Here is a 14670-nt window from a genome sequence, read left to right as displayed (position 1 = left end):
GGGGATGATACGTGCATATTAACCTTGAAAGGAATTGTATTTAAAAAAAAAAAAAAAAAAAAAAAGACACTGAGGGAACACGATGTAATGAGTTTGTTCTGGGCAGTGTTTGGGAGCGTATTTACTTTGCTGTTTCATGGGAGCGTTTCAGGGTGTTTCGTGATAGGCAAGTTGCATAGCAACTGTGAACTGCCACTGTTCTGTTGAGTGAAAGGTCAGATAAAGGCAGAGTAAAGAAATGCCTAAGAGGGTAAATCCAGGTTTGAAGGGGGGTGGGGCTGGGGTGGGAGGGCACTGTTGTGTGCCTCAGGAAGTTTAAGTGGAGGTGTGGGGCATTTTCATTAACATACTGTAATGATTCTATACTGGATCATTTATTCCACTCAAAACAGCATAAGCGGGACTCCCGAGTGCAGCCAGTAAAGGCGCTCCACGTGGAGTGCAGGATGCGCCCTCTAGCCTGGAGATCTCAGGTTCAAATCCAGGCTATGTGATTGCTGACCGTGACCGGGGGTTCCTAGGGGACGGTGCTCAATTGGCCGAGCGCCGCCCGGGTAGGGAGGGATTAGGTCGGTAGGGCAATCCACGGTTCACCGCGCACCAGCGACCCCTGTGGCTGATAGGGCAGCTGTGGGTCTGCAGTGGAGCCATTCAGATCTGTGTTGTCCTCCGGCACTATAGGTCTGGTGGCTTCGCTGTGGATCCGCAGTGCGAAAAATAATGAATTGGCAGGAACACGTTTCAGCCTCTATTTCCCGAGTCACCAGGGGGTTGCAGCGGTGAATTGGGATAAAAAATAATTGGGCATTCCAAATTGGGGAGAAAACGGGGGTAAAAATCATTGGCGACGACTAAATAAAAAAAAAAAAAAAACACAGGCAACTGAATGAACAAGGATTTGTTTTGTAACAAACGAAGCATTTATAAAACAAACCAAAAAAACAACAACTTAATTATACTATTGTAAAGGTGTCAAATAATTTTCTACAGGGAAGGTGTGGCAATGTTTGTTCAAAGACCAGTGACATTCACAGATTCTAATATACACCCCTACACTGATGCCCTAAACCTTTTTTTTTAATTTTTTTTTTACTGTATTTGTAATGCTTTTAGAAATGATGAGGGTCGTACATCAGGCAGAAGGATGGTCCTGCCAGTGGTGTTTATGTAAATGCTGTTTAGACCATTCAAATGGAGCTAACCCACCCTCCTGTTCTTTGTTGACAGCAATGGCTGACTCTGAAATGGAAATGGATGGAGGCCCCTCTGGGGCTGGGGCTCCCGCGGAGGGGGAGTCCATGCTCGGCATGCTGGACGTGCTCCTGTTCTCCATCATTGCTGGACTGCTTATTTTCTGGGCCGTCTTCCGAAAGAAGAAGGAAGAAATCCCAGAATTTAAGAAAATCCCAACGCAGTAAGTATTGCGTACCCTTCCCATTTGGTTGAGTTCGGAATACTTGTGTGTACATTTGTGTACATAGAGGTACTCATGCCAATGTGCTTTTATAGAGGAAGAAAGCAGGTTTAGGTAAGTCTTCAGCCCCTTTCACACTGGCATGCTCTACCCGGGTCAGGACCCGGTGTCATGTGGGTCGGGTGCTTGATTTCACACTGCTTTTGATAAAGCAGGGTCGACCTGGGTGACAGACGAAAGTGCATCAATGCAGCTTGTTACAGACGCTTCCATCCAAGCTGCTCTGGATTGAACCGTCGGCCCAAATGTTGATTAGAGCAAATGTTTCTACATCCCTGCTGCAATCTGGCTCATGCTGTGTCTCAATCAACAAAAATATGGCTAAACAGAATAAACAGAATAAACAGAATAAACAGAAACGTTCCTTGCAGAAGTGAAACTTTCACGCAGACGTGGCTGTTTCTTATTGTGTCGGCTCACGATGGCCGTAATGCATTGTGTCTCGCTCAACCGGGTCAAAGTGTGTCGACCCACATCCTGAGGTGGGTCGCTGGGACCCGGGTACGACCCAGGTACGCGGTGTCACACTACGCAGGATTGTGACCCGGGTTCTGAACCTGGGTAAAATGCAGATGCTTCTCAAATCTCTGGCCTTGTGTGCACTGTGCTTTGTAGACTCTGCTGCTCTATAAAGGATAACTAAGATCATATATGCATGGTCACAAATAAGTTATAGTCCCTATGATGGTTGTTTTATTGTTAAAAATGAATATGTAATAATCACAAAAAATAAATACAGGTAGCTATACCCCCAGTTTTACAAATGGAGAGTCTTTATTATTTAAAAAGAAAAAAAAAATGCAGTAGATCCTACCACTAGAGGGTGCCATGCACCACTTATTGCACATGCCATAGCAGAATAAATATGAAGTTAGTGCTGCATTTTTGGTCACTGCACTTAGCCAAATTTCGTCTTGTATATAACTCAGGCATGTGAAACTGCTGATTTGCACCAATAGAATAAGGTACTGGTGCCTGTGCACTTCACCAATTTAACATTGTTTGCAATCACAAAGAACAGGCCCACGTGAGAACCTTCTCCGCCCATCTCCGAATAATAAATACCAGGACATTTAATAAGAAGTAAATAACAATGCGACTGCGTTAATGCAGAAATTTGGTCAAGTGTTTAGGTGACAAATCGTGACTCCCAAAACCCAGCACCGTCTCAGATTATCTGCGGTGCACGAGAATCTAACTTTTCAACTGCAGATCCATGTGAGCCAGAGACTTCATTGTGATGGAAACAGCTTGGTGATCTTTTCCCCACTAAAACATTCAGTGCAACATATTGTATCAATTGTAGGCTGCTCAACAGAAACAAACAGTTTAACCCATTCATATTAAGTAATCTGAATTTCAAAAAGCACATTATGAATGCTTCACTGTGCATGCAAAAAAGGACTTGAAAGGAAAATAAAACTCACTTAATCGTTTTTGTTCAAAATAAAATTGGCATGTTGCAAATTGTTTTCTTTTTTGATAGGTCTGAATTCTTTTTTTTTTTATAAGAATATAAGAATATACTTTTTATTGGCTCAGTCGTGATTTATAAAGGGATAGTACATGTCTGATGGTATCTACAATAGGTTCTACGGATTTGCTCACTGTTTTATACTTGCCAAAATATAACCAAATAATTGTTTTTGGCTGAGGGCAGTTAAACTAAGGAGGCTGTGTGGTCCAGTGGTTAAAGAAAAGGGCTTGTAACCAGAAGGTCCCCGGTTCAAATCCCACCTCAGCCACTGACTCATTGTATGACCCTGAGCAAGTCACTTAACCTTCTTGTGCTCTGTCTTTCGGGTGAGACGTAGTTGTAAGTGACTCTGCAGCTTATGCATAGTTCACACACCCTAGTCTCTGTAAGTTGCCTTGGATAAAGGCGTCTGCTAAATGAACAAATAATAATAATAATAATAACTGGACCACAAACTATGACTGGATTGTGGATTGTTCTTAAAGTAATTTTTTTTAAATCACTGTTGCTCCCTTGGGAACAAACAAAAACGAAGCGGTTGTCTCTGGGGGGAATAGTTCAGAACACTGTTTCACATCACTAGTTATGGGCTGGGGCCAACTAGTTGTTTATAGAGAGAGAGAGAGAGAGAGAGAGAGAGAGAGAGAGAGAGAATTAGGAGTTTGCCATTTAAGATGTAGAAAGACATGGCCTGGTAATCCTGTAAAAACAACATCTCTGAATCGGCACGTTTTAGTTTGTTTTCCTTGTAACCCGATATTTTGTTGTAGAACCCCAGCTCTGTCTGCTTGCCTTATTATGGGCCGGGGTAGTTAAGAGGGCCTGTTTTTCATGTGTTTTTTTTTTTTTTTTTTCTTTTTTTTCCAGAACCAGGAATAAGCCTCTTTATGGCTATTCGGGTGTAGCTGTGGGCCAGACACCAGGCTCTTTGTTTAAGTTTAAGCTGCATTGTGCTACTGGTGAAGTCCTTATTGTCTATGCCCCTTCCTATTAAAAGAAACATTTTCATTTTAGCATGCTTAGGTCTGTTTTACTTATAGTACAAGAGGGTCAATAAATAACTAACACATTAGCAGTATAGATCTGTACAAGAAAACAAATCTTATTTCACTGAATTTGTGGGTTCCTTAACATGGGGGTCTTTTAATATTGGAAAATAAAAGGAAATTGGCCTGCATGGTGGCATGCAGTGAGATTCTGTGTCTCATTACTGCTCACGTTGTTTTCCCTCTGTCTGTGTCTAATATGTGTCGGCTTCATGTGGCCTCTTCTGTATCTCTCTCTGCACGTTGACCAGCATAATATGGCAGCTTGAGTCCCTCAAGAGTTTATCCGACAAAGCTAAATAAAATCAACACATCAAAAAAGTCAAGCGGTAAAGCTGCAGAACAGCAAAGACTAAACAAACAGTTTTGTCTAATTAAAGCAATCTCCTAATATCTCTGTTCTATACAGTAAGAGTTTGTGAATACCCTTTGGGTAGACCTAGAGCTAAATACAAATTGATTACTTTGCCGTGCCTTTTTCAGTTGCAAGTCCCACCTTGAGGTGTATGGGTGAAACAATTCAATCCTGCCCCAATGGGCTACATAGCTACCCGCAGTCCCCCAAACGATTCTCAAGTGATGAGTACGTGGGATTTTTAGTTGGTATGAATATGACTGCTCCACTTTTATTTTCATTTAGTTTTTTTTTCTTTAACACAAGTTTTCTATTGCCTTATACATAATATAATAGCCCATTAGGACCATCATACAGCATGTGTTCGCATGCATCTTCTGATGCTTACTGTATCACATCAGTCTGCTGAAAGGAAAGTTCGGCCAGCGTTGTAAACTATTCTTGCATTGCTGTTGAGCCAGCAGGCTGTCTCATGGCACAGGAACTGAAACCACTCTAATTGTGTTCACCTTCCTGGATTGGAGACGGATCAGTGTTTCGTGAAGACTGCCCTTATTCATTTGTGTCCACACCTAAATTCCAGTCAATCTCACTGAAAGAAAGGGAAATGACATTCAATTAAAGTTGTTAAAAAGTTAAGGAAGGGGGCAGCACTCGTGGCATACAGGAAAGGATCATTGTGTAGCATTCATTTGCGATTGCGTAAGGACGACTTCCGTGAAACAGATTGTATCCAGTTTGCCTGAAACACAGTGCCTTGAGAAAGAAAGAAGAGAAGAGCAGAGACGTTGAGCCCTCACAGTAGAAAAGAGCAGCTCAATGTGCCACGGCTGACCCTTTTATTTGCTCTCTGAAGCCATCTCTAATTTGATTCAGCACGATGCTGAATAGAACGGATCCTTGTCACAAATAGAATCCTTTTATGATAGATTGGGTTACCATAGCGATACCCTCCTCTGTTCTACACTAAATAAGCTTCATTCAGACTCCCTTAAAAAAAAAAAAAAAAAGTGGTTATGATATAAAGTGTTGCCAGGGGAACCGGAGTGTGGGGGAGGGAGGGCATTTTCCTGATTCCCTACAGATGGGAAAGGAAAATCAGAGGGAGAGAGAGAGAGTGAGCGAGTGTACTGCAAGGTTTTATGGGAAATTTCATTATAGACTCTCAATTCTTTCCCACCACCGCTGCCAGATGTTGCAGCTCCTGAATTGTGTTGGTGCATTTCCAGCCTGCCTGACACAGCAGAGGTAGAGAATGTGTGCCGTGCTGCCGCTGTAGCAGAAGAACATCTATTGCTTTTATTTATTTATTTTTGTCGACTGGTTTGTGCCAGCAAAGCTTCATTTCTGTTTCAGCCATGAAGACTATACAGTCCTGGATGATAAGGTTCTAGGTTGTTCACTTTTGTTTTTTCAATCAAGTGGCTCCTACCTGACACAGGGGGAAACTGTTCAGGTTTTTACCATCTAAAATGGGATGTGTGTACGCTGTACCAAAGGAGGAACTGCCAGTCCCAAACAGGTCAGTGTTACTTTTTGGGGGGGAGGTACCAGTTCCAGGGAAGGATAAAGAGGGTAGGGGGCTGATTCGAGGTGTGTAAGTGTTTGTCTGTTCTGGCTTGATCTGTAATAATCAAAGTAATTATTTTTCAATATAAATGAATCATAAAGACTACCAATTCATTTCTTTATTGTGTCCAGCCATATAAACACATTAATGCTCAAGAAATGCATTCATACATCATTTGGAATAGCTGTTGCTGTGCCTGTTGTAGTCTGTGCGTGACTCGTAGTACACTTTTAGCAATGTTTTGAGAACCTCTTATCCAATTCTGATGAAATTTGCCAAGTGCATTCCTGTTGGTGCACGTCATTGAGGGAGTCATGTGCCCGCTTTGGTGTGTAGAATCGCCCTCCTGGATTTATTGAAACTTTACTTTGGACGGATGTTTGGAACTCCAAGCTATTCCACGTCTGTGAATGTAAAAAAAGTCACAGTACTGATTAGGGCATTTACAAGCTGTGGATGGATCTCATTATGATGTACTTTTCCATGGTACAGACACCTGTGATTACTCTATTTCTTCTTTAACTGTCCTTGTTCTGCTCATGCAGTACCCCACCCCACCACCGCCACAACCACCACAGTGATGCAGAACATTTTATTCCAGTCTGCTGTTTCTGCACGAGGTATAAATAGACCCTGTAAAATGCCCAGGTGATGAAGCACTTCAGTGCTACTGCCTCTGTGATTACAACTAAAAGCCTCAAAAGACAGCATTGTCATATGCACTACCGGTATGTACAGTATTGTGTGTTATTTTGTACAAGAAACAGTCTAATTAATTTTATACAGTAACTTTTCTCTCCGTACAAACAGTTATTGGCCATTACAGGGTTTAACCAAAAGCAGCATGTCTTCTGTTGTGGCGAACATTACCCTTATCCTGAGTGCTTCAGTGATGCAAGCCCGCAGTTTGAAAGCTAATTAATCTTAAAATCATAATGCAGTGTAGCTTGCAATGTAATACATTTATTGTGCTTTTTCAAGTTTGTCTTGCGTTCTGACTCATTCCATGTCAAGCCAGCCGCTGGTCCCTGCAGTTCAGTTTGTCTTTAACAGCCGTCTCAGAGTAATGTTTCCTTGTTTTAGGTCAAAGCTAGGTTATTTTCTTCCCCTAATTCTACTTTACGTGCTTTTATAACTATTGTGACTGAGTGATGCTGGGGCTAAGCTTAAATTTCAGTTCAGAATACAACCAAACGTGCAAATGTCGTTGTTTTTCCAATGTTGAATGCTACTAGTGGTATGTGGCATTATCAAGCAGCCCTAATTTATTTAAAGTTTCTCAAATCAAAATGTAGATTATGTTGCTTGAACTCTTCACTATTGGGGGGTGGGGGAGGGGGTTGCTGTGAAATGTCTCCTAAAACTAGTTAGTTGAAATAAGGTGTCACGTTTCCTGGGGTTAATTTTGCACATGCTGTAAGCTCATACTTTTCCATTTACTTGTTATATAAACAGGATACTCCATATCCGTTTACGCAATACCATACTGAGTTCACTTGTAATGGTGTTTGGACTGCATACTGCAGGAGCCCTTTCCCATCAGTGGAATAAGCATGGTACTCCCTGAAAGGTCATTCAATGTGTGGATTCATGGAATGATGGGCACTGCTGCTGTTGAGGGTGCCTTTTTATCAAACTTACTTAAAATGCAGCTAAATCCTTCTTGCAGTAGATCGTTTTAAATATATAGCTTTCTGTGCAAAACCAGCATATGAAGGGAGTGGGGGGTGGAAAGGGTGTATTTGTGCAGTAAAAACGATAAGAAACATCCAAACCCCAGTGTGTGTAACACATGCATGGACCCCTTTGATAAATAATGCAGGAGGTTGAATCATGACCCGCCTGTTGTCTTTTTAAGCCTTTTATTGCTCTTGCAAACTGCGCTTAGCAGAGATGATGGATCACTAATATATACCCCCCCCCCCACACACACACACACTCATTCTTCCTCTGCCATTGCCATGAAACATTACAAATAAAACAATTGTGTGTGGTGCACAGCAAATTGCATTAATGGACGCATTGTGAATAGGTGGACGCATTCTGTTGAGGGTTCTGCCGAATCCATGTCCAGAATATCTTCATCAACTCAAAGGAAAATTCAACCTCTACTGCTACAAAACTCGTAAAAAGCTACTTATTGTTGGCTTGGTTAATGTTCGGCCTCCCGGGTGTGACTAACTTTTGAAAAAGTTTTGATTTGTTTCCAACAGTCATGCATATAAACACTCCCATATACGAGTAAAACTTTAAGAAGTGTAGTAGACAGAGTTTCAGCGAATGTCTTCAGCAGTTTAATCAACAATAGTCAGCTGCTCAGCTGATCGAATATGCAATGTCAGCTGGGGAAATGGGATGTAAAAACTAAAACCTTTACTCTGTTGTTGTGTAAAAGTTGAGATTTGTATGTGTTTTTGTTTTTATGTCCTATGTTAAAGCCAAAATATGTTGATTCTCAGATTATCCAGTCCAATAGTTGTTAATACAAGAATTATACAACCAATTCTTCTGGCTAATGGTATAATAACGCATTTCAGCATTTGTAGCTGAGACTTTCAAATTCTTTGGAGGTAACCGTTTTTTTTGTTTGTTTTTTTTGTCTGGTCTTGCCATGTAAATCAATTTCCCAGTGACCCTCTCTGCAGTACTAAATCTTTTGGGAAATGCTACTGGTCAGTGCTTGGTTGTGGCAGGTTTAGTAACTGGTCCTGGTTTGTTAGTCCGGCAGCTCTGAATGCTGTTTTGTTTTTTTTTTCTTTTAGAGCCATCACACCAAGAGAAACAAGTTTTATCGAGAAGATGAAGAAAACGGTGAGTACAGGGTCCTCATTCAAATCTTGGACCCTTATCCAGTGATCGTGTCTGTATCTCACTACAGGCTGAACAGGAAAACTGCCATGAATTCATCACACATCTACTCTAAACTTTTATCACAAGATCTAGGGCCATATTCACAAAACATTTACCAAGCAAACACCACACTGGATACAAAGCAGACTCAAATGTGTAGTCTGGTTGAGTGCTCGAGTTTCACAGCGTGCATTTGTATTATAAAAAGGGAATGGTAATGTTGATCAGTTCTTGTGTGTTTTTTTTTTTTTGTAGGGTAAAAACATAGTGGTGTTTTATGGATCTCAAACTGGAACAGCAGAAGAGTTTGCAAACCGCCTCTCCAAAGATGCTCAGCGATACGGAATGAGGGGCACGGTAGCGGACCCAGAGGAGTACGACATGGTAACGAAGATTGGAGTCAAGCAACCGAACAAAAATAAATAAATACATGATTAAATAAGAAAGCTAAGTGTCCTGGCAGTTAAGGTTAATGCTAACTTTTTGTGTTCCCCAGTCCGAGCTGTCCCGCCTCTCGGAGATTGACAACTCTATAGCCGTGTTCTGCATGGCCACTTACGGGGAAGGAGACCCCACTGACAACGCCCAGGATTTCTATGACTGGCTTCAGGAAGCCGACGATGATCTGTCCGGCGTCAATTTCACAGTGAGTGCATTCTGACTTTACTCTTCTCACTTTCAACCCGCATGTACTGCACCATGCTGAAACTGCCTTTCTTCTTTCAACCCGCATGCACTGCACCGTGCTGAAACTGCCTTTCTTATTTCAACCTGCACACACTGCACCGTCTTGAAACTGCCTTTCTTCTTCCCAGTGAACTTCACTTGAGTGCCATGTTAACATTTCTAAAGAAAAAAAATAAATCTAATTAGGAGTTAATTGAAATCTAAAATGTTTTAGGTTTTCGGGCTTGGGAATAAAACGTATGAACACTACAACGCAATGGGAAAATATGTAGACAAGAGACTGCAGCAGCTCGGAGCGAAGAGGATCTTCGACCTTGGAATGGGCGACGACGATGGCAAGTGAGTGACCAGCTGCTTCACAGGAACTGTGACATTTTACTACTTATATCAGCAGCAGCTTTTCAGTCAGAACTGCCTAGTTCAGGAATCCAGCGCAGACAGGGCTATTTGTTATTAAGATTGACAACTAGGGCTCCCCAAGCGGCTCACCAGTTAAAAGCGCAGCCGTGTGGTGCACAGGGTGAGTCATACAGCGCAGGTTCGAGTCTAGGCCAGTCTTTGCTGGGGGCTCCAAAGGGAGCGTCGCATTGGCCCAGGCGCTCCCGTGTTAGGGAGGTAAAACTGTCAGGGGCCGTTTCTCCTCATCACTCCACATTAAACCCTGCTGACCAGGAGCCCAGTGAGCTCAGAGCGGACACCTGCACCTGCACCCTTTAGGCCTTATCTTTCAGATTAATACATATTGCATGTTTGAGAGAGGCACTTAATATTTTTTTTTTTTTTTCTTTTTTTTTTTTTTTTTAATAATTTAGTCGTTGCCAATTATTTTTTGCCAATTATTTTCTGGCCGACCTCACCCTCCCTCCCCCCAGGCGACGCTCGGCCAATTGAGCGCCGCCCCCTGGAAGGTCCCGTCCACGGTCGGCTGTGAAATAGCCTGGACTCGAACTCGCGACGTCCAGGCTATAGAGCGCATCCTGCACTCTAGCGAGTGGCGCATTTACTGGATGCGCCACTCGGGAGCCCCCGAGCACAGACTTACAATTGTTATCAATTGTTTTTGCCCGTACTCCTGCATTTAAACCCTTTGTTTTGTCCCTCCCCTCAGTCTTGAAGAGGATTTTGTCTCCTGGAGAGAGCAGTTCTGGCCAGCAGTGTGCGAGCACTTCGGGGTCGAGGCAACTGGAGACGAATCCAGGTTTGTTCCCTTGGATACTGCATATTACACCAAGATAGCAGCAATTGAGTCAACAACAGTGTCCAACAGTGTGTCTTATCAAAGTCTTGATTTCTCTTTCACAAATGAAGACAGGTTCACACAGTCTTTAGACGTGATTGTAGTACAATACAACCAGAGCTGGGTAAAAAGTCTTGTAATTCATAATTGATCCAAATGCCATTCTGCACCTTTAGGAAATGTTGTCTTGAAGCTGATTTTAGAAGCATTGACGGGGTACGCTTATTTATTTGAGGTTTCTTCTTATTTCAGCATTCGTCAGTATGAGCTGGTGGTCCATACAGATATAAACATGAACAAAGTTTACACGGGAGAGATGGGACGTCTGAAGAGCTTCGAGACACAGAAAATGTGAGTGTGTAATTACATAAGCTTACTCGCACCTGGAAGCAAAGATCTGTCAGCAGACCTGCTTTTCCAGCAAACCTTTTAATGGGATGCTGTTCAAATGTGCTCAAGCTGTTTTTATTATTCTTTGATATACTGTGAATCGTAACACTTTTTTAGCCCTGGGTTTTGCCCAACAGTACCAAACAGGAAAAGCGTCTCAAAGTTAGAATGGGGTGATGTTTTACAAGCGTACATCAACAACGTTTCTGTTAACTGGTAAATACCAGTCAGACGGTTTCAAAAGCTAGTTGACTGGCAGAGCCTGAAGCCAGTTGTCGGTTTTACTGCTAGAAGCATTGACTGCTGCTAAAGAGCGAATGAGCGTGCCTATGGTGTGCCTGCGCACTGCACCCTATACTGTCTCAAGAGAAGTTAGAATGGGGTGATGTTTTACTAACATATTCAAGGAAGAGTTCTTGTTAAGATTGAAAACCGTTAGCTAAACTAGCTACTTTCAACACCATTGCATAAAACGTCACCCGGAGGATATCCACCACAGTGAATTATTTCTTGTATTAATAAGTGCCTCTGTAGTACTAAACTTCTGTATTTGCCTGTGCAGTTCTTGTGTATAACTACAGTATGTATCCTGTTCTAACCTTGTAGGCCTTTTGATGCCAAAAACCCTTTCCTGGGCACCGTCACTGCAAACAGGAAGCTGAATAAGGGAGGCAGCCGACACTTGATGCACCTTGAGCTGGATATCTCTGCATCCAAGATCAGGTAGAGTGTTCTTGAGCTGGATATCTCTGCATCCAAGATCAGGTAGAGTGTTCTTGAGCTGGAACCCGAGATCAGGTAGAGTGTTCTTGAGCTGGATATCTCTGCATCGAAGATCAGGTAGAGTGTTCTTGAGCTGGCCCCACTTTGATCTATTAGTGTAGTATAATCTATGTAATACCTTTATTTCATAGAAATATAACTGCTAACCAAGTAGCAGTAAAATGCTATCATTATTTATATAGAATATTTTTAGATACTGACTTTACACCCCCCACCTGTTCAGCAGTTGATATGTTTGCATTGTGCTTCGTGAATTTCTTAGTTCTATTTATTAACCCTATATCCAGTCATGTGAGATACTGGATAAATTAAATTATTCCTGGAACTGTAGAAATTACATGACTGACCATATGCAAAACCTTAACCAAAATGTACCCTATACCTGATGCTTGTGCTTATTGTTGTTAGACATTATTTGTTATTTTCTGTAATAATTCTGTTCCAATCTGTGTCCCCTGCAGATACGATTCCGGAGATCATGTTGCAGTTTACCCTATAAATGATACGACTCTAGTGAATAAAATTGGAGAAATTCTTAACGTGGACCTTGACACTGTAATCTCCTTGAACAACCTTGATGGTATGTAATTGGGAACAATCTCTGCACGTCTGGAGGGCGGGGTTCTGAATATTGGCATTGTTTCTTAAACTGACCCTGAATTTGTACAGCTCTCTTCCCGATTTTAATAGAGGCATAGTTTTATCCATTTCAGTTTAGACTATAAGCAACAAACAAAAACAAGAGAAATTTAATAACGCTTTTATAATTCATGTTTTGTGAATTCCAGCTCGGAACCTTTTATTTATTTATTCATTAATTTATTTATTGATACAGAGGAGTCCAACAAGAAGCACCCATTCCCTTGTCCTACCTCGTACCGCACAGCCCTGACACACTACCTGGATATCACCAACCCTCCACGCACCAATGTCCTGTATGAGCTCTCCCAGTATGCCACGGATCCCAAAGACCAGGAGACCCTGCGCAAGATGGCATCGTCCGCCACTGAAGGGAAGGTAAGCCACTTTGGGCAGACAGCATGGCGCGTCAGGTGACTTGTGTTTTCAGATTCTTTCAGCGCTAAGTAACTTTGCGAAAAAGCCCACGATAAATAGTTTCTTTTAGTTTTACATGTCATCCACAGAACTCCAAAACACCAATTCAAAAATACAGGAGGCTAATCTGAACCAGTTGTGATTTTGTTTACAGTGCTGATTGTAATCTGTACCATAAAAACAATGCCTTGTGTTGTTTGTGATACTTATTGTGCATTTAATTACAATTCAAGAACAACCTTTTGAATACAAAACACAGACATCAGTAAAGTTTTACACACTCATCAGGGTTGGGTCAATTCCTGTACTTCAATTCCAATTATTTTTAAAATCAATTCCCAATTCCTTTGAAGGAATTGGAATTAATATTTTAGAGACATGATTGTTTAACTGTTTTCATTTTAATTGACTCAGTGACTTCAGTTTAAATAATTTTGTTGCCACTGGGAGAAGCTCATTTTAACAGAGTACTGATAATTGTAATTTTGATCAATGATGTGTTGGATTGATTAAAAGGGAATGGGAATTGGAATTGGGTATTGATTTTAAAAATGAATTGGAAATGAAGCTGGTAATGAAAAGCAGGAATTAACCTCAGCCCTGCTTCTTCTAGTTGTTGGTTCTGTTGGACCATCCATCAGTGTTTTTACAGGTACTGTGTTTCTTTCCCAGTCTCATTATCAAACCTGGGTGCTGGAGGCCAAAAGGAACATCCTGGCTGTCCTGCAGGACATGCCCTCGCTCCGCCCCCCCATCGACCACCTGTGTGAGCTGCTGCCCCGCCTGCAGACTCGCTACTACTCCATCGCCTCCTCCTCCAAGGTAAGAACAGCACCCGCAAAGAGAACATATGCAGCAGAGCCTGACGCCTCCGATAGGACTGGTTCCAGGGTACATCGGATCTGGGAAAATATATCTGGAGGGAGTCATTGTACTACCTTGTAGTTGGCTTATTACGTGGGACTTTATGAATGAACAATGTCAGTCACAGCAGTGTGTCTAAAACACCAAACTACAGTACTGTGTGTATACTATGCAAATACAATTGGCAAAGTATTAAGCAAAGCACTGTAATACAGTATTTGGCAATTTACAAAACAGTGTTTCAAAAACAGTTCTTGCTATACTTTTTCAGTCCATGCCAAAGTAATACTACAGTAGTTTTTGCACTGAAAGTGCGTGTTAACACAAGACAGGAAATTGTTTTAAAAAACAAACAATCCGGTAAAGGCACTCCATGTGCCTGGAGGTCGCTGGTTCTCGAGTCCAGGCTATTCCACTGCCGACTGGACGGGGGTTCCCAGGGGGGCGTCGCACAATTGGATGAGTGCCGCCCATGGTAGGGAGGGCTTAGGTCAGCCAGGGTGTCCTCAGCTCAGCGCGCACCAGCGACCCCTGAAGACTGGCCGGGCGCCTGCGGGCCTGCCTGGAAGTTGCCCAGAGCTGTGTGGTCCTCCAACGCTGTACCTCTGAGGTGGCTGCATGGCGGGCCTGCAGAGTGGGGGGAAAAAAAGTTTCAGTGGACGCATGTATCTTCTGTCTTCGTCTCTCCTGAGTCAGCGAGGGGGTGGCAGCGGTGAGTAGGGTTGAAATAAAAATAATTGGGTTTTCCAAATTGGGGAGAAAATGAGAAAAAATAATTGGCAATTTTTTCCAAATTTAAAAAAATAAAACTAAAAAAAACAAACAAAACAAAAACAAAGTGCACAGAAACTGACTTTGGAGGTCAGCGATGTGAAAACAAT

General features: G+C 42.2%; 1 protein-coding gene across 2 annotated transcripts in view; it reads left to right on the top strand.

Moving 5' to 3' along the window:
• Positions 1-14670, top strand: part of LOC117429952 (NADPH--cytochrome P450 reductase-like) — a 31201-nt gene that overhangs the window by 9604 nt on the left and 6927 nt on the right. The window contains exons 2-12 of one of the 2 annotated variants that reach the window (XM_058998307.1): positions 1228-1414; positions 8685-8733; positions 9028-9156; positions 9269-9418; positions 9674-9798; positions 10568-10657; positions 10949-11047; positions 11693-11809; positions 12331-12449; positions 12705-12886; positions 13598-13747. In XM_058998307.1, coding sequence (XP_058854290.1) covers positions 1230-1414; positions 8685-8733; positions 9028-9156; positions 9269-9418; positions 9674-9798; positions 10568-10657; positions 10949-11047; positions 11693-11809; positions 12331-12449; positions 12705-12886; positions 13598-13747 — 1395 coding nt within the window. In that variant the 5' untranslated portion in view covers positions 1228-1229. Of the gene's footprint in view, positions 1-1227; positions 1415-5543; positions 5875-8684; positions 8734-9027; positions 9157-9268; positions 9419-9673; positions 9799-10567; positions 10658-10948; positions 11048-11692; positions 11810-12330; positions 12450-12704; positions 12887-13597; positions 13748-14670 lie in introns of those variants that run through there. The other variant, XM_058998308.1, reaches the window with a different exon arrangement.

Source organism: Acipenser ruthenus, chromosome 24 (genome assembly GCF_902713425.1).
Source record: "Acipenser ruthenus chromosome 24, fAciRut3.2 maternal haplotype, whole genome shotgun sequence".
NCBI classification, from domain to species: Eukaryota; Metazoa; Chordata; class Actinopteri; order Acipenseriformes; family Acipenseridae; genus Acipenser; species Acipenser ruthenus.
Note: the sequence above shows the minus strand (reverse complement) of the source record. Positions and strands in the feature narration are given on the sequence as shown.